A 22,959-nucleotide genomic window follows, 5' to 3' on the forward strand; every position below is an offset into this window, starting at 1 on the left:
TTCTTCTTCTCTGGATCTTCTTTTCTTCTTTTGTTTCTCTTTCTCTGAACTGCTACTGCTGCTGCTGCTTTTTTTTTTTTTGGTCTCAGTCTCGGTAGAACTGAAACGGAGATGGGGAAAGGGAGAAGAAAGATGTGGGAAGGAATGAGATCTTTTGGCTCTGATACCAATTGATGGAGGACCGGTAGGGGTAAGGAAGAAATCCCTGAGAGGGATCTCAGAGTTGCAGGGGAGAGGGAGAAATCGCACTAAGAAAGGGGGGGAAAGATCACACACACGCCCGCAAGCTCTCAAATACTCAAACTCAATTCATCTTTTCAAATCTGTCTAATAACTTGGATTGCATGCCCTTATATAATAACTGAAAATTAAAACTTGCCTAGTAAAATCTAAAACTAAAATTAACAACTTCAAATTTGCTTCCTAAATTCTAACTAATGAAATTAGAAACAAATAAAATTTAAATTGGTAACTCCCTAATTGACTAAGAACTACCCAAAAATAAAATATTACATATCGTCCCAAATTAAATAACTCAATTCTCCCTAAATAAAGTAACTCCTAAAATATCCTATTGATTTCAAAAATCTAATCGGACCCGACTCATCTCGGTCAAGATTGCCCGACGGGTCAACCCAGTTCAGCCTCAATTCTGCATCAACTATTATATGCCAAACACAAGCATCTGCGAATAGAGGGCTACACTAATGCAGATTGAGCTGGTTCAGTTTCTGACAGATGGGCTAGATCAAGATATTTTACTTTTGTGGGTGGTAACATGATCACATGGAGAAGCAAAAAAAAAATTGTTGTGGCCTAATCCAGTGCAGAGGCAAAGTTTAGGACTATGGTTAATGGAGTATGTGAACTCTTAAAGTTGAGAAGGCTAGTCCACGAGTTGGGATTTGATATTAACGCCACTATCAAACTCTGTGTGATAACAAGGCTGCTATAAGTATAGCACACAACCCTGTGCAACATAACAGGATAAAAGCACATTGAGATGGACCGACATTTCATCAAGGAAAAGATTGACTCTGGTTATATTTGCACTTGTTTTGTGAAGACCTACGATCAATTGGTTAACATCTTCACCAAATGGCTCATCCCTCACCGATTCAGTAGCCTTTTTTGAAAGCTGGGAATGTGACATTTTTTCTTTCAGTTTGAGGGGGGAGTGTTAGACTTAATGTGATAAGGGTACTTTGGGCACTAGTTTAGTATCTTGTTACCTTATATTGTAGTTTTACCATAGGGAGGTGTATGTAATTCCTACATCAGTTTAATAAATTACACAAAAAAGAGGAATCTCTTCTCTCCCAGACTCGGTTGCATACTTCCTCCTCTTCTCTTCTCACCTTTTACCTTCTCCTCTGACCTCTCTTCTTTGAAGTGATCCTTGCACTACTTCCAATTGGACTTCCTAGTAAAGAACCACAATCACCATTCTAATCAAACTAAACTTATGATCAAGCTTAAAATAATTTGAAGACAATCTAATAAATAAAAAGTAATACTAATTTAATTTAATTGTTAGGGTTAGGGTCAACATGCAAGATGGACAGACCTCGGGAGATTCGATAAGTATTTTCAAATATGTGGCACTCATTAATGTGAATCACAAGGTGGAGATGATGCAGCAGATGTTTAAATCGTTCATTAAGTTTCCGTTCAAAAGCATCTCCTTGGTTCATTTCTCTCAGTGCTGCCTCTTCCATTTTTATTGCTGCGCATACCATTTTTGCCCTGCAAGGGAAAACTTAGATCAGTATCAAAAGAGAGAGAGAGAGAGAGAGAGAGAGAGAGAGAGATCTTAAAGAACCATATTAATGTAGGACTAGATCTGAACAATCAAACTAGACGCAAGCAACAGGAACTTTTAGAACAACCCAAAACCAGCCTCAAATATATATCAGAAATTAAGCTTCAAATAACAGTCCAGAAAACACTATCGATCTCAAAGAACAGCAACACAGTGAATAAACGAAACCAGTAGCAGCCCTTAGAATTAAACCAAGAGTACTAACAACTTCAAGTTAACAAAAAATATGATCGGAAGCCCAGAAAACAATAATCAGATTAGCAGAAATATCGATTCCAGAAAATAGAAGCTATAATCTACTAAAAGACAAAATATGGAGATTTTTAATATCTCACTACAGGCTTCCCAGAAATAGCTCAGACTGAGGTCGATCCTTAGTGAGGGATGGAAGAACATTCGACCAAAATTTGGGATCAAACCGAGGGCTGGAACTGTCCCTTCAGAGAAGGCTGATTGGATAAAACTGCAGAATTTTCTGGGGAGCAGTTAAATAAATACCTAGACTGTGGAACAGTAATAATGCTTGTAGAACACTTGAAAAATAAGAGAGAAGAAGTTGTAGAACCCTCCTAGACTTCATGCCGCAAGGAGCCACCTGGATCAGACACCAAGCCTTTCCTCCTTGATCAAACACAAGGAACAGTCCCAAGTCCCAACAGAGACCAGTGGCAGCCGCAGCATATTTTCTTTAATCATAAAATCGTGGGCTATGTTGCTGCCCTTCTCTTTATTCATAATAATGATGGGGTTACAAGAAAATAGAAACTAACTCTAGTTTCCAAAAACTGAAATAGGAAACTAAAGAAAATAGAAACTCTTTTAGTTACTAAAACTGGAAATAGAAACTAGGAATTACAAGTACTGAAATTAGAAGCTAAATAAGTACTGAATTTGGAAACTAAATAATGCTGAAATTAGAAACTAAATAAACCCCATCAAGCCAACCTAAAAGGGAAATCAACTAGCAATCCCGTGCCCAATCTTAGAACCCTTCTTTTGTATCCATAAAAGTGGTCCAATGCAATCAAAACACATGGGATCAAAGGCCCAACATGTAAAGAACCCAACCCTAGGCTTATTCCTAATAAAGTAAGCCTATTTTGGTAATTAATCTGCATCACATATTAACCTTACACTGGTTTGGAAAACTTAGGACACCTTTAGTTGTGGCACCTTTTTTCTTCAGTTATTGTGCTGCCTTTGTGACAGCAAGAATGCATGAGACATGTATGTCTTATGCATGAGTCTTATAGATGCACATTACTAAGAGCACTAAAGTGAAAGAACTTTTCAAATCTCCAACCATGATATGGTTTCATAAAGACGTACTTGTTAATTTGAATCATTGATGATTAGAAGCTATTTTTCCAGTTTTAAGCTTTAGGCTTTATAATATAGACATCCATTAGATGTAGGTCCAAAGGAATCATTTCAAGGTTTTAGCTGATCTTGATCCAGGTCACCCAATCAAAACCATATTTGGCTTTCACTGATCCTTATGCGTAATATAGTAGATTTGCTAATAGACTTGTAACACTGAACCTATACATAGTGAATCTCCCATTCCTGTCAGTAGATCAAGAGATCCATCAATGATCTGATTCAGAGTATTTGAGATGAATCAGAATCCCAATCCCAATATCTTGATCTTTGGTCCACAGTATCTTAATGTGGTTTCTAGGGACCTTAGGGTTCAGGAGTAATAAACCACAAGAACAGCCAGAATCGCAGGATGGTAGGAACCAAACCAGCAAGTAGAGAAATTCAACTCTATTAGAACAGGTCCGATTTGGCCAGAACTCTGGTTGAGTAGTGAATGCAGTAAGGTTATCAATTCTGCAAAACCTGATGGAAATCTGATGGTTTCCAAGGAATTGAAGAATCCTTCTGGCGTGAGAACTCTTGCAACCTAGGGGGAAAAAAAAAGGAATTCAATAGGCAGAATTAGCAATAAAAACAGAATAAACAGAAATCTGATTCAATGATTATGCAGAAATCAAATCAGAAAACTGAGTTTTGAAGTAGAGTTCCAGTAGGAAGCCTCTAATTGATGGGAAATTTAGCGCTTCAAAATATGAACAGAAAGTGGAATAAAAAATTAAGAATCAGAAGAGCAAAGCAGACGACTATCAGGACAGAAAACTATCGCAATCCTTAATCAGAAATGCAAAACAGGCGAGCAAGAAGAGAAAATGTTCAGATCTGACATGATAGTTTGATTGCAGAATAGAACAAGGGAAAAGATATTGATGTAGATAGGGCTGTCAAAAGGAGGACTCGAAGTGATCAAACCATGGTTCAGTTCTGTCCCAAGTCTGGACCTGGTTTAGTCTCATTGAGCCAGCCTTGTTGGCCCCAATTTCGCACCTATGCTGGTCCATTCCTGCAGCCATCAAACCAGCATAGCAGCCCCTTGATTAGTGCATATTTTACTTCCCCAATTGGTTTTCTAGAAGAGCCAAGCAGCCATCAATCCAGCATGTCCAGCAGCTTCCATAACTTGTGTTACTGTTATTCATCTCCAAGAGAAAATCTCCGGCAGCCATCGAATTGGTCAACTAGCATAGGATTTAGTTTCCATTTTTAGATTATCAACTTAGCCAAGTTAGTTTCTAATTTTGCAACTTAGGCTAGCTTCCTTTTTATGTTTAGTTGTTAGTTTCTAATTTTGTTAAGCATGGTTAGCAAGTTAGACACAAATTAGAAAGACTTATTTTAGTCCATTAGTTTCATTTTCTCTTATTACTTTATGTCCAAGTTATGTAAGCCTATAAAGGGGCACCCATCAATAGTAAAAGCTAGATTTTGATGAAAGAAATTATTGAGTGCAAGCTCTTGGCTGAAAATATATATGTTTAAGAGGTGAAATTCCTAACCCGTCGAGGGGTGTGATACCCAAAACCTGAGTGAGATTCACATTCCACCATTCTTCTTCCACCCTTCTCCACCCCACCATCAATTCTCTTTTCTTTATTTTATTTTTCCTCTTTGTTTTAGTTTGTGAGAGGGTGACTTGAGAGTGGAATGAACCGTGGTTGAAGACTTGAAGCCCTCTAACATTGTTGATCAGAGAGACACGCACAGCCTATCGATTTTCAGTTACAAGGTTTTCCCAAGAAAAATATTTGAGTGCATAACTTTCAGACCAGATCTCTGATCGCTGAAGGATTTTGAGAGTTTGTTGAGGACCTTAGGAGAACCACTTGATCCAAATTTGACAATCATCCATCGCTTCCAGCCCTAGTTCTTGTTGAATCACCAAAAGTTTCATTTTCTTGCAACCAGCAGATCTCTCAATCCAGCCAACAGAATTTGTTCAAATTTTTATGGTTTGTTCCCTCATATAGGATCCTGATACCATCCAAAATTCAGCTTCATCTGAGTTGTGGTTTGTGAGTAATCGACATCTTCTCTATTCAGCCAGAATTTCAGATCCTGCCTGCGATTAGGATATGATCAGGAATCCCATGATCTGCAAGGCTGGAATCCCACCAAACCCCGACCTGGAAACCCCCCCATTAGTTTCATATACATCGTAATGAACAGTAGTTAGTCTTTCATGTTCTTTGTTTGAATTAAAAAAAAAAAAAAATTGATGGCTGACTTCGATAGGGAAATCCGCAGCTTTATATCTTAGCATACCAAATTAGGACTCGAAAACAGATACTAAAAATTGATTCCTTTTACTTCAAATAGTAATTTCAGACTAACAATAAATAGTGAAATCATCATGTAAAACAAATATAATTCCAACATACCAAAAAAATTATAACTCCTGCAAATAGTAAAAATAAATTTATTAAAAAAAAAAATACAATACAAATTTTCCTGCATCAGTTGGTTAGGACTAAGCATAAATGTTCTGGAACAACGCTAATAGTTAGTTTAAGTGATGTACTTTGACAGCCTCTCGGAGAACGTCTTCTTCTGTTTGTCCTTCATGACCTTGGCCATCGCCATCTCAAAATCTTCTTGTAGTACATGGACCCTTTTCCCCCTAAGAGTGAATATCCTTGCTTCTCTGCAAACTTCCTATGGGCAAAGGAATATAAGACTTTTAGTCAGAAATTCGTCTGCTTAGCTCCAAAAAATATTAAAACTTGCTAGGGACATATTTATATAAGGAAAAAAAAGCAGCATGAAACCCATTGATGAATATCTAACTGCAGGGAATTAAGTTTCAGTGGCACTTAGTAAAATCAATCAGATGCCAAGTCAATTCGATCAGGATTGGCCAACACCAACCATCCCATACTTTCCAGTACCCTTATTTTTTCCTCCATAATCAACCAATATCTGGCCAGAATGGTTGATCCATAACAGGATTATTGGTGTCAACCTGTGATACTGAGTTTCAAATCCTTGTAACAAATGACACATGTTGGGCTTAATACCCAAAACACAAGGAAGTCCAACACCCCCCACCCCTTTCACCCCTGCAATACCCACCACCCCAAAGTTCAGCTACATTACGACTCCTAGTAGTTAAATTTAGTCTTCCTTATTTTTTCCATTTTATGTGCAAAACAATAATTCCAGTCCCTAATAGAAAAATATGGTGAAATCCTATGATTGGAAATTTTTTACTAGACTGAATTTACCACTAAGAGCTCACCAAGGGGCAGCCTGATGCAGTTGAGAAGAACAAGGCGGCCAGCAATAAACCAGGCCATTGGTTGGGTCAAACTGGGCCAAGAATGGGCCAAAATGCTTATTTTTGAGTGGCCAATGGGTTATCTGCATCATGGCTGAATATTTTTGGGTTTTCTATTGCAATGGCATAGTCTATAAACCCAAATATTAGGGATTTAAAATTTAATGCAGGACTAGTGTTAGTTTCTATTTTAGTAAGGTGTACTCTTTATTTTATTCACCTTTTTTGTTGGACTTTTTTTTCCTATTTTGTTTTGTATGGATCCATGTAGTCGACCCCATTAAGTTGGAATAAGGCTGAGTTTGTTGTTGTACTCTTTATTTTAGTACTGTTTCAAGAAAGGTTGGATAGATATTGCTACAATCCAGCCATAGTTTCTATGTTGTTAAGCTCTAGAAGAGTTTTTATGTTGTAGAAAACTAAGGATGTAAGGGATTGCTCATTTGCTCCTTCCTTGCATGAGGGGTTTCCTATTTTTCTGATTTCATTTAAGTAATAAATGATTGTAGGGGAACACACTAACCCAAAAGATTTGAACAATTTATTTAGCTTATTCTTGTGGGTTTATGTGAGACTCAGAACTCCTCTATCAGGAGATGCAGTGAAGTCCTAGGTGGGATGCCAAGGTAGCTTGGTGGGATGCTAGTCAAGTTCTAGCTGCAAAGCCTAATTAGTTTTCTCCTCCTTTTCTTCAAAGTCGGATTTACTCTTTTCTTACAGCTTGTGCATATCAATTTCTTTCTCCAATTCTGTTTTAATCTTATTTGTTATTCCGTTCACTAATTTTCAGCTGAACTTATCGTCAGTTTCGGCTCATACCTTGGTGCAGGATTAGCCACCACATCAATCCATCAATTAGCATATTAGTGGCAGTTCATTGTTCTCCTTGTCCTTGGTGTCCTGCGGCAGACATAGTTTCTATTTTCTACTGCTTTCTACTTTCAACACCTCCTCCTTACTTTGTTTACTTAGTAATATCATTCCCCCCACCTTCCATTTTGTTTACACTTGCTATTTCTTCACTTTAGTTGCCGCTTTCTGTTATTTCTAATCTTAAGTTAGCAACTTCCACAACACCTTGATATCTCCAATCTAACTGTTGAATTCAATTCAAATTTTGGCAACTTACCCCAAACATCTAAAAGGCCGTGTGACCCAAGTTGCAACTTGCAATCAGATCTGATCATTCTTTGATCAGGTTGCTGATATTGCTCTCTTGGAGGACTATTAAGAGACCTGCTGCTCTAGATCTCTGTAGGCTATTGGTTCCCAGCTTTGGGTAATTAAATAGGCATTGCAGCCACTCTACAAAAGGATGGATAAGCTTCTATATCTGGGAAGGCTTTGCAGGGGTTGATCTCAGGCAGTCTGGAGCTCTGTCAATTAAAATTGAGAATTTGAGATTGGAGGTTTTTAGGATACCTTCTTAGTCCACTAAAATGAATGGAACCTTTTGAACTAGTGGGTGAAAATGCACAAATTAGATGTCACTTTTTCTTATTTTATTTAGCTATATATGTAAGGAGTAAATCACAAGAATTTGTGCCAAATAAGAGAGATGATGTTCAGGTTAACCAGACATGATTCACCAAAAGAGAATACGGCTAGGGGTATTTTGTATCTTATTTTCTTGTTATTGCACCTAGATTGTTGATTATGAGACTTTTCTCCCTCCCCACCCCCCCCCCTCCCAAAGAAAAAAAAGCAAGAAACAGAAATAAATTGATTAATGTAGTGACAAGACCCCAAAACTACAATGAATTATGGAATCGGTTCTATATTCTCTATAATGGTTAGGACAGATATTGGGGTTTGAGGGCACACAAAGAAAGCAATCAACTATGAACAGATTCGATAAATCCCAAGCAGAAAAGAGTTTTGAAAAAAAAATTTGAAAAAGAAAGAAAAAAACAGGAGAAACAGCATTTTAAAAACCAAAAACTCCAATGGACCTCAAATTCAGGTCGGACAAATATTCTTTGGACTCAAAACTGTCAATTGAGCCCAGAAAACTCATTCCTCAGCCAGAATGGTGGGCGGCTTGACCAAATTGTAAATATAGCAGGAACAAAATTCGTAAAAGAAACGGAGAAAAGGAACAATATAGCATAAATTTTAGAATGGATGAATGAGGGTAATTGAGTCCTCAAGATAGAAAAACAGATCACTTCTGAACAGTAGAACTAGAGTTTCAGTTCAACACAGCAGCAGAACCAAGAGCTATAAAAACAGAACAAAGACAAAAAGAAAACAGAGAATGGAAATGAGTTGCAGAGAATTTTCAAACCAGTTATGTCTGATGAACTGATGCCAGAAACTAATAATAAAACCAATTTCAACAGGAAGAGAAAAGAAGAGACAGGGATTGGAATCACCCAAGGAGTTGAGAAGCCACCTGAAACATGAACCATAAGTCCACACACTGTTTAAGAACTCATTAGTCAAAATCATAGTGCCTCTTAAGGCTCTATAGGTAAGGGGTAAACTTGGTTACATGGAAAAAACTTTTTAATTTCAGAAAATATAAACTAACTCTGAGATAAGATTCAGAATTCAGATAAAACAGAAAATACAAACCATTTAGTTGATTACTCACTATAAATAGAAACTAACAGTAGCCGAAGCTCTCCTAGTTCAATTAAACACAAAAATAGAAACTGGAATAGAATATTATAAAGCTGGAATTGGGCCATAGACAAAGCCCACAGGTAGCCTATTTTCGCCACTTTTCTGCTCTTCTGGCCAAGTTGGCCTTGCTTCATCATGGATCTGATCAAATGATTGATTGGATCAAATTGAGATGTATCTTGGTCCCATCCCAAGTTGATCAATTACTTCACCTTGACTAAAAACAGTTGTGCTCTTGAAGGTGGACCTTGGCAGGTGGGGAAGAAACCAATTTCCCTCCATCAATGGGATCAGTACACTCAACTAAGCAAGCTTGATCTCTGCTCCATCTCTCCGTGGATTGCTCTCCCAAATCTGCCACTCCACTATTGGTGTAAACAAGGATTAAGCATTATTGGGTCTATTATTGGTTCCCCTCTTTATTTGGATGTTCGAACTAAAACCATGGACCACTTGGATTTTGCGCGAAATCGTGTTGAAGTTTCTGCTGATAACCCTCTACCACATCGGTGACGATCATGGACAAAGAAGGCTTCACCTTCCACCGGTTATCTCCTCAGAGTTTGGTTTCCAAGGTGTTTGGTCACCACTAAGGATTAAAGTATCGGTATCGGTCGCCGTATCGATCGGTCAAAATTAAGATACGTATCGAAGGGTATCGTATCGTATCGGAGATACACTAAGATACCCTAAAGATACACACATAAATGGATAGGAAACATTTTTTTAAACACTTTTGCATAAAGAATTTGTTAAAAAAAGCTATTGATAACATGTATTATGCATAAACACTAAATTGAGGGTATCGTACTAAGAATTCAAGGTCTGTAGTTGTCCCATAAATGTAAAATCCTTGTTCCCAACCTTGATTTCCACTTTAGTTAGAGAGAAATATGGCTGACAGTAACTTTGGAACAAAAACCTTTCAAAAAATTGTTTTTTTCTGAAAAATTACCCATATTGGCCATTATATGACCGTAACGCCGATACGTATCGATACTCACCGATACGTACCGATATATATATATATATATCGATACTCACCGATACGTGCTGAGATATACCGATACTTAACTATCGATACATACCGATACTCACCGATACGTACCAATACATACCGAAACTTACATTTTACCTCAATTTTATATTTTTCATAGAGTCGTATCGATGCATGTCGTATCGTATCGATGTGTATTAGTGGTGTATTGATGCATATCGGTATGTATTGTAGGATATATATCGATACGAAATGATTTAAAAAATTCAATGTATCGTATCGGTGTGTATCGTATCGGCCGACTAAATTTAAGATACGTATCTAAGGGTATCGTATCGGTATCGGAGATACTTAAAACCATGGTCACCACACTTAATCCTGCTCCCCAAGCTCTCAGATTCCTCAAGCAGGCACCACCCAGGTTACGGTTGTGAATGGCCTGCCCTCGGCTTCTCTTGAAGGCTCCAATGCAGTCAGATCGCCTTCCAAACGTCATTGCATAGTCACTTATCCTCCTCGAAATTCTTTGGCTGCTCCTACTGATCATAAACCCATCTGTGGTTGGGGATGGAGTAGGCATCGACAAGGCTCTCCCTCTATTCGCAAAAACCTTGGAAAATCTCAGATCGAGGACTCCTCCCTCGAACTATCAGTCCCTCATGACCTAACCGCTGGACAAAACAGATTTGACCTCCTTCAGTCTCCTGATTTGCGTATGCACAAAGCGAGCCCTTCCGGCTCCCCAGCTGCTTCTTTGAGAACCCTATCACCCTATGCTACCTGCTCATAGTCCCCTCTTGGTCGGTCAAAGAGTCACTATCTTTCCTCCTTTTTGTCTCTATAAATAACAAGGAGGAAAAAGAAGAAGAAAAGAGAAGAGGGAAGATGGAAGAGAAGAGAGATGGTTGTAACTTTGGGAGTCACACCCTTGTGTTGAGACTCCCACTTCATTCAATATATATAATGGTGACTTGTGACATAACCTTACTAAGGGCATAAAAAGAAAACGAATATAAAGTTATTGTTCACATGAATGGCACTTATGAACCCCTTAATCAATAACTTCTAACACTCTCCCCTCAAGCTGGAGCACAAATGTTAATCATGCCCAGATTTTTACAAATATAAAATATAATCAACTTTACTATTCCCAAGAGACTTAGTAAAAACATCTGCAAGTTGTTCTGCTATGCGAACGTGACTTGTAGAGGTAATCTCCTTGCTATAACTTTTCTCGAGCAAAATGGCAATTGACCTCAATACGCTTTGTTCTCTTGTGGAACACGGGATTCGATGTAATAGTAATTGAAGCCTAGTTATCACACAACAATTGCACAGGAGTTGTACTTTCAAACCCAAGCTCAGTTAACAATTGCTTCACCCACATCAATTCACAAGTCTGCGCTAGACCTAGCCACACCAGTCTGCTTATTACTCTTCCAAGGCATGACATTTCATCCAATAAAGTTGTAGTATCCAATAGTTGATCACCTATCAACAGGAGATCCAGCCCAATCAGCATCCCAAAAGCCTTCAATATATCCATGTCCATGATCAGAGTATAACAAACCATGACTTGGAGCTTTCTTGAGATACCTCAGAATATGAACAATAGTAGCCCAATTGGATGTACAAGGAGAGGGCACAAACTGACTCATAACACTGACAGCAAAGGTGATATCAGGTCAAGCCACCATCAAATAATTCAACTTTCCAACCAACCTGCGATACTTCTCAGGATCATCTAAAGTATCACCACTTTCAGATGTAACTTTTATATTGGGATCCATGGGAATATCCAAAGGCTTGGACCCTAACATCCTAGTTTTTGTAAGCAAATCAAGAACATACTTCCTCTGAGAGAGTGAAATTCCTTTCCTTGACTAAGCAACTTAAATACCCAAAAAGTATTTTAATCTTCTCAATCCTTAGTTTGAAACTTCTACTACAACTAAACCTACAAACTTTATATACTTCAACATCATCTCCAGTAATAATAATATCACCAACATAAACAATAAGATATATCCTCCCTACACCAGATCATCAATAGAAAATTGAGTGATCACTATCACAACCATAGTTGTCACGGCACGAAGGCAAACGAAGGTGGTGGAGGGTTGTCTAAGCTCTTAGGTTAGAAGGCGCCCGCCTTAAGGCAAACAAGGCAACCAAACGTTATTTTTTATTTTTCCTATTTTTTAACATTATTTAGTCAGCTATATATACATTGTATCATAAAAAATAAATATTAAGCAAAATCAAATCATTAAAAATCAACATTTAGCCATATTAAATCATAAAAAATTAAGTTATAAAAAAATCAAAATTTAAAGAAATGCTGTTGTTCTATAATAAGTTTAACTGGTCAAATGATATTATTTTTACATGATACTTTTTGTATTAGTTATAATATAAAACCAGCTTTCCAACAAGTCTAAAATTACTTAAATCTGAGTTGTAATAACAAAGTTATGCTCCAGTCAAACTTATTTTTAAGTGGACGAATGCTATTAAAATCGCATGAATGAAAATAATTTTATGGATATCAAAACAAAAGATTATTTTACCGGACTTTTGGTTTTTAGAAAAGTTTTAACATGATAGAATTTTAAAAAATATTATAATTGAGAAAAACCCTAGCATTTAAAAGTTGAAAATCGCATCTATAACCAAAATCCAGTTTTTGTTATTGGACTAGGGGGTTAACTTTTTATTCTTTTGGAATTTTATTTTTAAAATATTTTTATTGGATTCAAATATGAGGTATTTTCTTCTTTATGAATAATATCTCAAGTAAATGAAATAACAAATATAAAAAAAAGCCTTGACAACTATAATCACAACGTGACAGCCCAAACTCAAGTACTTCATCAGTATAACTGCCAAACCATGCCTAAGGAGATTGCTTTAAACCATACAAAAACTTTTTGAGCTTTGCACACTATGCCAAACTCTGCCTGAGCAACAAACCCCAGAGGTTGCTCCATATAGACTTCCTCATGTAAATCACCATGAATGAACACATTTTTATCATCAAGCTGATATAGTGACCAATGATGAGAAGCTACAATAGATATCAAAAGACGAACTAATGCAAGTTTGGAAACATGAGAGAAAGTATCCAAATAGTCAAACCTATAAACCTGAGCATACCCCTAAGCAACCAATCTTGTTTTCAGCCGAGCAAGAGAACCATTGGGGTTGACTTTAACCACATATATCCAATGACAACCAATAGCAGACTTACCTAGAGGTAACGGTACAAGGTCCCAAGATTGATTTTCTTCCAAGGCCAACAATTCTTCCTCCATAGTTGTCCTCCAGTCAAGACTAGACAATGTCTCTGCAATAGACTTAGGAATAGGATGACAAGAAAGAAAAGAAGATGATAAACCAGAATAAGACACAAAATTAGAGATGGGATGTTAGGCGCAGCTTCGAATACTCCTACGCTAAGCAATGGAAAGATCAAGGTCACAAAGAGGAATACCTAGCTCAGGATCTACTGACGAATATGATGATGCATGTGTTGTATAGACGGGGGGTGTTGGAACTTCTCGAGGACGACGAGTATATACCTAAACAATTGGTGGAGGAGGTGATGGTGGCGCAACTGTCGGAACCTGCAGAAAAAAGTGATGAACAACATATATGGGAAGATCCCTGTTCAATCCAAAGGAGACATCATCGATAACAAAATATTTCTGCAAATCAAGAGACTAACACTTATATCCTTTTTTGGTAAGTGACTAACCAAGAAAGATACATTTGAGAGCTCTAAGATCCAACTTTGATAAGGCTGGACTATGATCACGAATAAAGAAAACACACCCAAAAACACATAGAGGAAGAACAAACAATGGATCAGAGGGAAAGAACAATGAATGAGGAATCTCGTCATGTAGAATTGAAGAGGGCATGCGATTAATAAGGTAGCATGCAGTCAAAACAGCATCAGCCAAAAAATACTTGGCCACCTTCATCTCAAATAGAAGGGACCGAAGCAACTTTCATCAAATGTCTATTCTTCTTTCAGCAACTCCGTTTTGTTGAGGAGTGTCTGAACAGGAAGACTAATGAATTATACCATGTTCAGCCATAAACTAAGCAAAAGGACTAGAAAAATATATTTTTGCATTATCACTTCATAAGACTTTGACAGACAAAAAAAAAAAGGATTCGGAATTTCAGCGATAAAAGGACAAAAAATAAAAAACAATTCTTCATTAAATAAATCCAAGTAATCCTAGAATAGTCATCAACAAAAATAACAAAATACTTAAAACGTAACTTAAATGTAACAGGACAAGGACCCCATACATCCAAATGAACGAAAGCAAAATGGTGTTCGTTCTCAAAAACCCTCCACCTCTTGGCCCTTCTCCTAAGGCCCTTGTCGCCATCAAATGTCCCCCACAAACCTTTGTTGCTCGTTCCCCTCTTTTTGAATACAGAAGGCGTCACAAGAAAAAGTCTTCTTCCCGCAAAGTTCATGAGGTGCTCAATACTATTGTGCCTTGCTACCCCCATCCCTCCCAATGACTCTTTGGACCATTTGGAATGTTTGGCCTGAACTCCCTGGCCAAGCAAGCTGAGGTATGCTCATGCTAATCTTTGTTGTCTCCTAAAAAAAAAAGGGTCTGAAGCCAATGCCTCCGCCATAGTGTCTCATTTCTATCTAGCTTCAATGTTATAATGATTGCATCTGGATCTTGTAAAACCACCGTAAGCTTGTCACCTTTGCTTTATTTCTCTTCCTCCCAATGGATTCACCTCTCCATCTATAACTCTATAAAGTCCTTCTCTCTGGCCTTCTCTGCTATCTATTGCCTCAACCGTGCCATTGACAGGATTCCCCTCTGGAATGATCACCACTCCATTGCCTCTCAGACTAGCCCCTCCCTTGGAGGCTGGGAGGTGATTTCAATGTGGCTAGAGCCGCTTATGAGAAGCAAGGTGGATCCCCCATTAATCCCACCTCCATTGAAGCCTTCAACGATTACTTGGAAGATATTAGTATGAATGATTTGAGAAGGTCTCACAATAGAAGTGGAGCTAACATAATAGGTTGCAAGCTTAATAGAGTGTTGGTAAATAAGCATTGGTTAGCCGCCTTCCCTTCCTCCAATGCCACTTTTGACCTCCCTGGCATCTCTGATCATTAGCCCCATCTCCCTCCTTGTTCAGCCCTACATTTCTTTTAACCCCAAGCGCTTCAAGTTCCTTGGCAGATCGTCCCTCCATCAAGATTTCCTTCCCTTATTGTCCAAGCCTACTCCACCCCCTTATTGTCTTTGCTAGAAAGCTAAAAACGTCAAATTTCCCTTAAGCTCCCTCTCTCCCCCTTCATCTTCCCCCCTAGCAAGGTTCGAAATCTCATTTCGTTTCGATGGTTTCAAAACCATCGAAATTTGGCGAGTTGTGGGTGTGTTTTTTTATTTTTTACTCAGTTGCCTGTTTCGGTGGTCAAACGGCCATATTACAACCTAAAACTTGGTGTGGAGCTTGTTTTAAGGTTAATAAACATGCTTAGAACTTAAATTTGCAAAAATATTAGAACATGGCAATGTTTTAGAGTTGCACTCTTGTTTGCCAATAACCGTCGAACTGTTTTGGAGATTTTATGAAATATTGCTAGAACAAGATATAATATGATAATAAAACAAGTAAATAATGCATATAAGCCATGATCAGAACACACCTCAACATTAATTTAACTAATATTAGAGTACTAGAGTAATATACCATGCAACTCCCAAGTCCCAACTAAAGTCATCCACCGAGCGTCTTACTCTTAAATCTCAAAGTCCCAAATGACAATATCCCGAGTCCTAAACATATTAGTTATACAATTGACTGTCTACTAGAAAGAACTATGATGGCTTGGCTGGATTCCACGCCCAATACGATGGAATCAATGTGCATTTTCCTCTGACTGCACCACAAATGCATGCCACGTCATATTGTGAGAGAAGAATCGAACGCAGTCCTCCACAGCTACCAAAAAACAGTCATTTACATACTGAAGCCAACCTATCTGAGGGTATTTGTCACCACCATAGTATGAAGAAGAACCCGCCATTGAGCTATAGTCAATTGATGCTTCAGGCAACATGTATGGCTGGCTGGGTAAGAGAATAAGCTATCCACAAAGCCACCACCATGTGACTGGGTCTGGGAACCTCTAGTGAGTCATAGATCGACCTCTAGTGTCTAACATATAAAAATCTAGCCCTAACCAACATATATTTATGTTACTATTTAAAAAAAATGGTTTTGGGAAAAGTGGTTTAGCTTTCCAAAGCTTAAAATGTGTAGATCTTCAACTTGAAGTGATCTTCAAGGCAATAGATGTGATGATGTGGCAAACCGATTGACAATGGAGTGATTTTGTGAGTTAAAGAAAGAAGCCAAAATTTTGCTGAGACAGTCAAGTTGGAGTCAAAATTTTGATTCCCCCCTCACAAGATTGGTTATTTATAAGGCATGGGTGACAAGATTGGGTATTTATAAGGCATGGGTGGTACATTTCGGTATCTCACCGAAATGGTACCGAAATTTCGACCGAGATATTTCCCCTTTTGTATTTCATAGGTAATCTCGACTCGATAAAAAAAAATACTAAAATTCTAAGATCTCAAAAAGATTTTAAACCATGCCCTTGAGGTCCTTTCTAGAGCCATCCAAGCATCTACAGACCTTCATCTTATCTCCCCCTTCCTAAATGCAAAGCCCTAACCTCACCCATCTCGCCTTCGCCGATGATCTTATGATGTTCTCCAAGGCTGACATCCTTTCCATTGAGTCTATTATGTCCTCCCTCCATCTCTTTGTAAAGCTCTCTGACATTCCCGTCAATATCTTTAAATCCCATCTCTTCCTTTCCAGCATCTCTAAAGCCTCCAAAGCCAATCTTCTTGCTCTTACAGGCTTCTCCCTTAGTTCCATACCCATCAAATATCTGGGCCACCCCCTTATTTCCGCCAGATTGATTGGCCATCACTATACCCCTATGTTGTATCTCATTAGGAAAAGGCTTCAACTTGAAGGGTAAGCTCCTTTCCTATATTGATCGATTGGAGCTCATTAGATCAATACTCCAATCTTGCTACATTACTGGTCTGATATCTTTTAGTTGCCCCAATCAACCATGAAGAAAGTGGAATCCCTCTTGTGCTCTTTCCTTTGGAAAACCGGAGACTCCTCTAGATTCCTCCACTCTATCAGCTGGTCCTCCGTTTGCCTCCCTAAGCAAGAGGGAGTGTTAGGTTGAGGAGGATTCAGGAGGTCAACACTACATATGTCCTCAAGCTCCTTTGGAAACTTGTTTCCAACCATAAGAGCATTTAGGTCTCCTGGGTTCGCTCTACCCTCTTTAGGAAAGACTCTCTCCGGATTGTTTGCTACCCATCCCACTGATGCTTCTTGGGTTTGGCACAAGACCCTCAATGTACGTTCGATTGCTCTTTAGACCATTCTCACCCTGATTGACGATGGTTCATCTACTTCCCTTTGGCTAGATAATTGGCATCCGTCAGGAGTCCTTTTCTTTATGGTGTGAGCCAAAGTTGTCTACTCTTCTAGTCTTCCCGAAGATGCTTTTGTGGCGACCATCATCTCCAACAGCACCTGCCCCCCTAATTCCTTCCTTCACCCCTCCTCTCTAACTTCCGGTTCTCCCACCCCCCATTCCTCCTAGCTTTCAGGGAAGAGGTGATAAGATTATTTGGTCTCCAAACCCTTCTAGTAACTTCAGCTCCTCTTCAGGTTGGGATTTGATTTGGTTTCACAACCCTTTTGCCCCTTGGCGAAGGATTGTCTGGTTCAAAGGCCATATCCCCCGTCACAATTTCACTGTATGGAGAAATACTCTTCAATTGCCTCCCAACCCAGTCCTTTCTCATTCACAGGCATATTCAAGTCCCTTTGATGTTTACCCTAATTCCACTTCGAGCAACCCAGTCATATGCTTGATCTCATCAGAAAGCACCTTCAATTATGGAAAGGGAAGCTTCTATCCTTTGTTGGCCACCTTGATCTCATCACATCAGTCCTTCAAACTTCCTAAATCTACTGGTCTAGAATCTATTGTTTTCCCAAAGCAACTATAGCCAAGCTGGAATCTTTATTTGCTTCTTTCCTTTGGAAAGGGTGTGAGTCCTCTAGATTCCTTCGCCTCCTTATTTGGGTTGCTATTTGTCTCCCCAAAAAATAAGGGGGATTGGGTTTGAGATGCATCAAGGATGTCAATACTATAGGTACTTTTAAGCTTATTTGGAAGGTGGTTACCAAGAAGAACAGTACTTGGGTTGATTTGTTATGTTCGCACCTCCTCAGGCTCGAAACTTATTGGTCTGTCCGCTCTCCACAATGCCTCCTGAGTGTGGCACAAGATAATTTCCTTGAAACCTATTGCTTCCAAAGTCATTTCCTCCCATCTCGGGGATGATGCCTCCACCTACCTTCGGCTGGACCCTTGGCACCCTAAAGGACTCTTCTCTTATGTTCTCAGTGCCAGAGGTATCTACAATTCAAGGCTCCCAAGGCATGCTATAGTTGCTGATATTATTTCCTCCGATTCTTACCCCCCCACCCACCCTTGCCTTTGATCAGATAATTGAAATTTAGAACTCTTTGCCGGTCATCTCCAATATGGGTCTCAGGAGGATTGATGCTATTATTTGGAACCATGCTCCGAATGACCTATTCAATGCAAAGTCTACTTGGGACTTTATCAGATCTCATGGGCCCCCCTCCCCCTGGCGCAAGCTCATTTGGCTAACGCACCACATCCCTCGGCAAAGCTTCACTGCCTGGCGAGTCTTTATGAATTGTCTCCCCATGCAAACTTTCCTCCAAAGAAGGATCCAAGTCTCCACTTCATGCTATCTTTGTGGTTCTGAGCCTGAAGACATTGATCATCTCTTCTTTTCTTGCCATGTCTCCTCTGTATCTGGAAGTATGTTCTCTCCAAATGTTGGTCGGTTAATCGAAGAATTCTTCCTCTTCAAAGGGAGTGGATTTGGATGGATATGACATTTCAAGGGGAAGACCATTTGTGACTGTGGGAAAAGTTACCTTCTGTGAAATTATAAATCAAATCTGGATGAAGAAAAATCATAGGAAATGGACCTCCAACTCTCGTCCTTTAGAAAGGTTTGGAATTCCATCTTCTTTGATGTCAAAGCAAAGATCTCAAAAGATACTTCCAATTGTTCTCATCCCTAAGAAATTGTCACATTGTTGCTTCCTGGGAGCTTTCAAGCCCTATAATCAGGAATCATGACTCCTCCTGAGTGTTGTCTTGCTTTCTTTTTCTTCTCCCCCCCCCCTTTGGGGTTGTATATTTTTCTTCTCCTTTGGTAATGAATTTCTTATTCACCCAAAAAAAAAAAAAGTCCCCTTGATGTATATCCACATCTTGGGCTTCAGTATCGAAGGAGAAAGAAGAATACAGACCAGCCAACAAGAGGACCAGCCAGCCTTGGGCTGTTTCGAGCATAGTTTGTCCCAATATTTTTAGACCCTTTGCTGGCCACGTCAGCAGCCATCGACCAGCAAAGGATGCCCCTTTTATGGCTTATTAGTTTCCAGTTTTTGGACTTCTAGAAGCCTTCTCAGTTGCCGTCGAACTAGCCTGCTTTACAGCTGTCTAGAAGCTCCTCTTATGGCCTACAATCCCAAGTACAGCTGTGTTTTCTTTGCTTCATGGTTTTGACTGGTCAAAGATACTTAAGTTGTTTTGCTTTCTAGAAGTCCCCTATTAGTTGCTTTTAAGTTTTTTTAAGTTACAAGTTAGGAACTATTTTCTAACATATGTTAGTTTCCTTTACAGATTAGCTTCCAATTTGGGAAGAAGTAGCTATTTTGTAAGTTTTGTACATCTATTTAAAGAGAGGCTGCTGTAACACAAATCAGAATTGAATGAAAGAAGGTTATCCAGCAATTGCTAATTCCCAAACTCCTGAGAGAGGAAGTACAACAGTTGGGATAGCTGTGGGTGAGATGCCCAGGCTGAGATAGCCATTATCCCATCCACATCTATCTTACTTCTTCTCCTCTTTTCTTCTTCTAAGCTTTGTTATTGCTTTCTGTGAGAGAGTGATTATGAGATAAATCTAAGCCTACTTGAAGACCTAAACAACGATCGAAGTTAGCTTGAAGACCAGCCCAAAACCCCAAGGTCGATTTCAGCTTGTCAGGATTTTGGGGCCAAATCGGCAGGGCTCTTTTCTTCTGTTCTGCCCGGCATCTGTGAACCCCCTTTGGAAGGATTGAAGGCCACTCTTAGAGGCCCCTTCGACCAGGTCTTGAGGCTAGTCTGACGCGCCAAAAGAGAGCCACAGGCCTCCTCCTCTTGGCTTGCTGAAACCCTTATTCTGTTAAGGGTTGACTGTTGGTTCTGCTACCCTCTTCCAGATCTGTTCAGCTACTGTCAAGGCCTCTCCAGCAGTATTTTGAAGTCTCATGTGACCAGGTTTGACAGCCCTAAAGGTTCCCTACTTGTGAATTTCAATTCAGTCCTCCTCTTAGGCTTAGTTGTTGCCCTACTTGAATTCTAAGTCTGAAATCAGAACTGATATCGGTTGAGAGTTGTTTATCTTATTAAAGCTTGTTTACCTAGTGTGAACTAGCTCTACATTACCCTATGGCCTGCTACCTATGCTGGAATGGCTTTGAAGACTTAGACCACCTCTTCTTCAGCTACCCCTTCTTCTCCTCCATTTAGAAAAGAGTCCTCTCAAATTGCTGTCCTCGCAGTCGCCGCATCCTTCCCATTCAGAGGGAGAGTGGTTATGGGTTGGCATGACCTTTGCTGGAAGCTCCATCTATGACACCACTGGAAAGCTTACTTTTTGTTATGCTACCAACCATATTTGGATGGAACATAATATTTTGTATATGGACTTCCAAATCCAGATCCTTTGACATGATTTTGAATGCCTTCTTTTTTTATGTTAGTTCGAAGCTTTCTTTGCTCCCCCATCGCCTTGTAAAGGACTCCCCAAGGAACATGCTCACTGTTGTGTCCTAGAGTTTTCCCTCATCCATTTTGCAGCCTCCCCCCTCCCACAGTTTAGATAGCTTTGTGCTTTGCTGCTTGCAGATTTTTCCTTTTTCCTTTGCCCCTGAGGGGCTTTGTATATTCTCTTTCTTTTCCTCTTGATAATGAATTCATTGTTCACCAGGAAAATAAAAACATTTGTTTCTTATCAAAAATATTTGGTCCGCTACGTGTGAAACAACATCTAAATAAATGAATTTCACATCTTTGTCTCAACTTCCTTTGCAGAAATTGCTTTGTTGCAGTGGCTAGCCAGCCCTTATTTCGTAGTTGCAAGCGAAAAACAATCTTTACAGGGCTTGACAAAGTACATTACACCTTCACTAGTTAGTCTGTCTACAGATCATATCATAACTCAAGGCCAAATGTCCAATTGCAATCCAATAAGATAAAACTCATACAATCCAATTATTTAAAGCTGATTTCTAATTGGATCACTTTCAATAGTATTTAAAAAGTTGAACTAGAGAACTAATTCTGTTTCACTTTATTTATCAGAGATCTTCTATCCTATGTTTTCATACTTTACATGTATTGTCTGATATATGACTCCAGTCTGAAAACACAAATCCTCAACATATTAAGAATTCAGATCCACAGAATCTTTTAAATCTATATGGATATTAAATAGGAGTTGGATGGGATCTCTGAGATCTGTCCCAGCTCTGATCCATATATAGCATGACTTTCCCCAAATACCACGCATACGGAATACCCAGGCAACCACCACAGTGAAGGACTACAGGCAGGCTCTATAAGATTGAAACAAAAGCAACTGGAGCAAGAGAAAATCGGCAATGCTGAGAATGGTGAAAGCTATTGAACAAGAACTGCACTTATTCTCATATGGCGCAGAATGTACCTCAAGTTCTGGACCACATGCACCAATCATCTTGTCTGCTATCTTCTTTAGATCTACCCCAGGCATCACGAGTATTTTTCTTGAATATTCTTTTAAGACATTTAGACGTGCCTGAAAAAAGTAATTACACGGACATATTGAGGATAGAGACATTGTCAAAAGATAGTAAGGAGGATTCACAAGGAAAGTAAGCATCAGACAACACCAAATTTCTGGATATCAAAAGATTGTATGACAACAACAACACTACTCAAATATAATATTTAAGACATCCAAATGTGTCTGAAAAACAATTAAACACACGTTTGAAGAGGGAGCAGCTTATATCTTTCATAACAAAAACAATGATAATGAATGATAAAAGTATGAATAGGGAGAATGCTTGTGTGTCTTTAACTGATCACACAAGTCCTCTATTTATAATATAGAATCATGATAGAGTCATGATAGGAGTACAAAATAGAAATCATAAAACAATTACAAGAATACCTCCCATCTAGCCGCTCCACTCTAAATAGGGTCGATGGAGGGGGGAAAGCCCCAATGTGCCCCTGCGGCACACTTACTCCTATTCTAACAATGACTATGATCATGATCATATGATAAATTGAAAATAACCATAATGGAAATGGCAAAAACAGCGATAGCAATATAGTCGGGACAAAGTTTAGTGAGTTGAGTTGTGATGGACACCTAAGTTAAATAAGGATCATTAATCATAATTCATAAATCAAAGTTTAACTTTCTTGGCATCAGTTCAAAAGAAACCAAAGACCAATTCCCAATTACAGGATTGGGATCATAGATGAATCTGAACTGGATTCAGTATGCTCAACCAAGGTCCAACCCAAGTAAAACAGACATTGTTCCCAAGCTCCAAAGCCATTTGAAAAGAGCAGTCAAAGATGACGTGAAATAATCCTTCAGT

The 22,959-nt window shown here is 39.0% G+C and overlaps 1 protein-coding gene across 2 annotated transcripts in view; it reads right to left on the reverse strand.

Moving 5' to 3' along the window:
• LOC122073759 (26S proteasome regulatory subunit 8 homolog) overlaps positions 1 to 22,959 on the reverse strand; it is a 42,126-nt gene that overhangs the window by 17,160 nt on the left and 2,007 nt on the right. For both annotated transcript variants that reach the window (XM_042638386.1, XM_042638385.1), the window contains 3 exons: positions 22,032 to 22,142; positions 5,721 to 5,854; positions 1,568 to 1,746 (listed from right to left, as the gene is read on the reverse strand). In XM_042638386.1, the coding sequence (XP_042494320.1) occupies positions 1,568 to 1,746; positions 5,721 to 5,854; positions 22,032 to 22,142 (424 nt within the window). The remainder of the gene's footprint in view (positions 1 to 1,567; positions 1,747 to 5,720; positions 5,855 to 22,031; positions 22,143 to 22,959) is intronic.

Source organism: Macadamia integrifolia, chromosome 3, assembly GCF_013358625.1.
Source record: "Macadamia integrifolia cultivar HAES 741 chromosome 3, SCU_Mint_v3, whole genome shotgun sequence".
Taxonomy (NCBI): domain Eukaryota; kingdom Viridiplantae; phylum Streptophyta; class Magnoliopsida; order Proteales; family Proteaceae; genus Macadamia; species Macadamia integrifolia.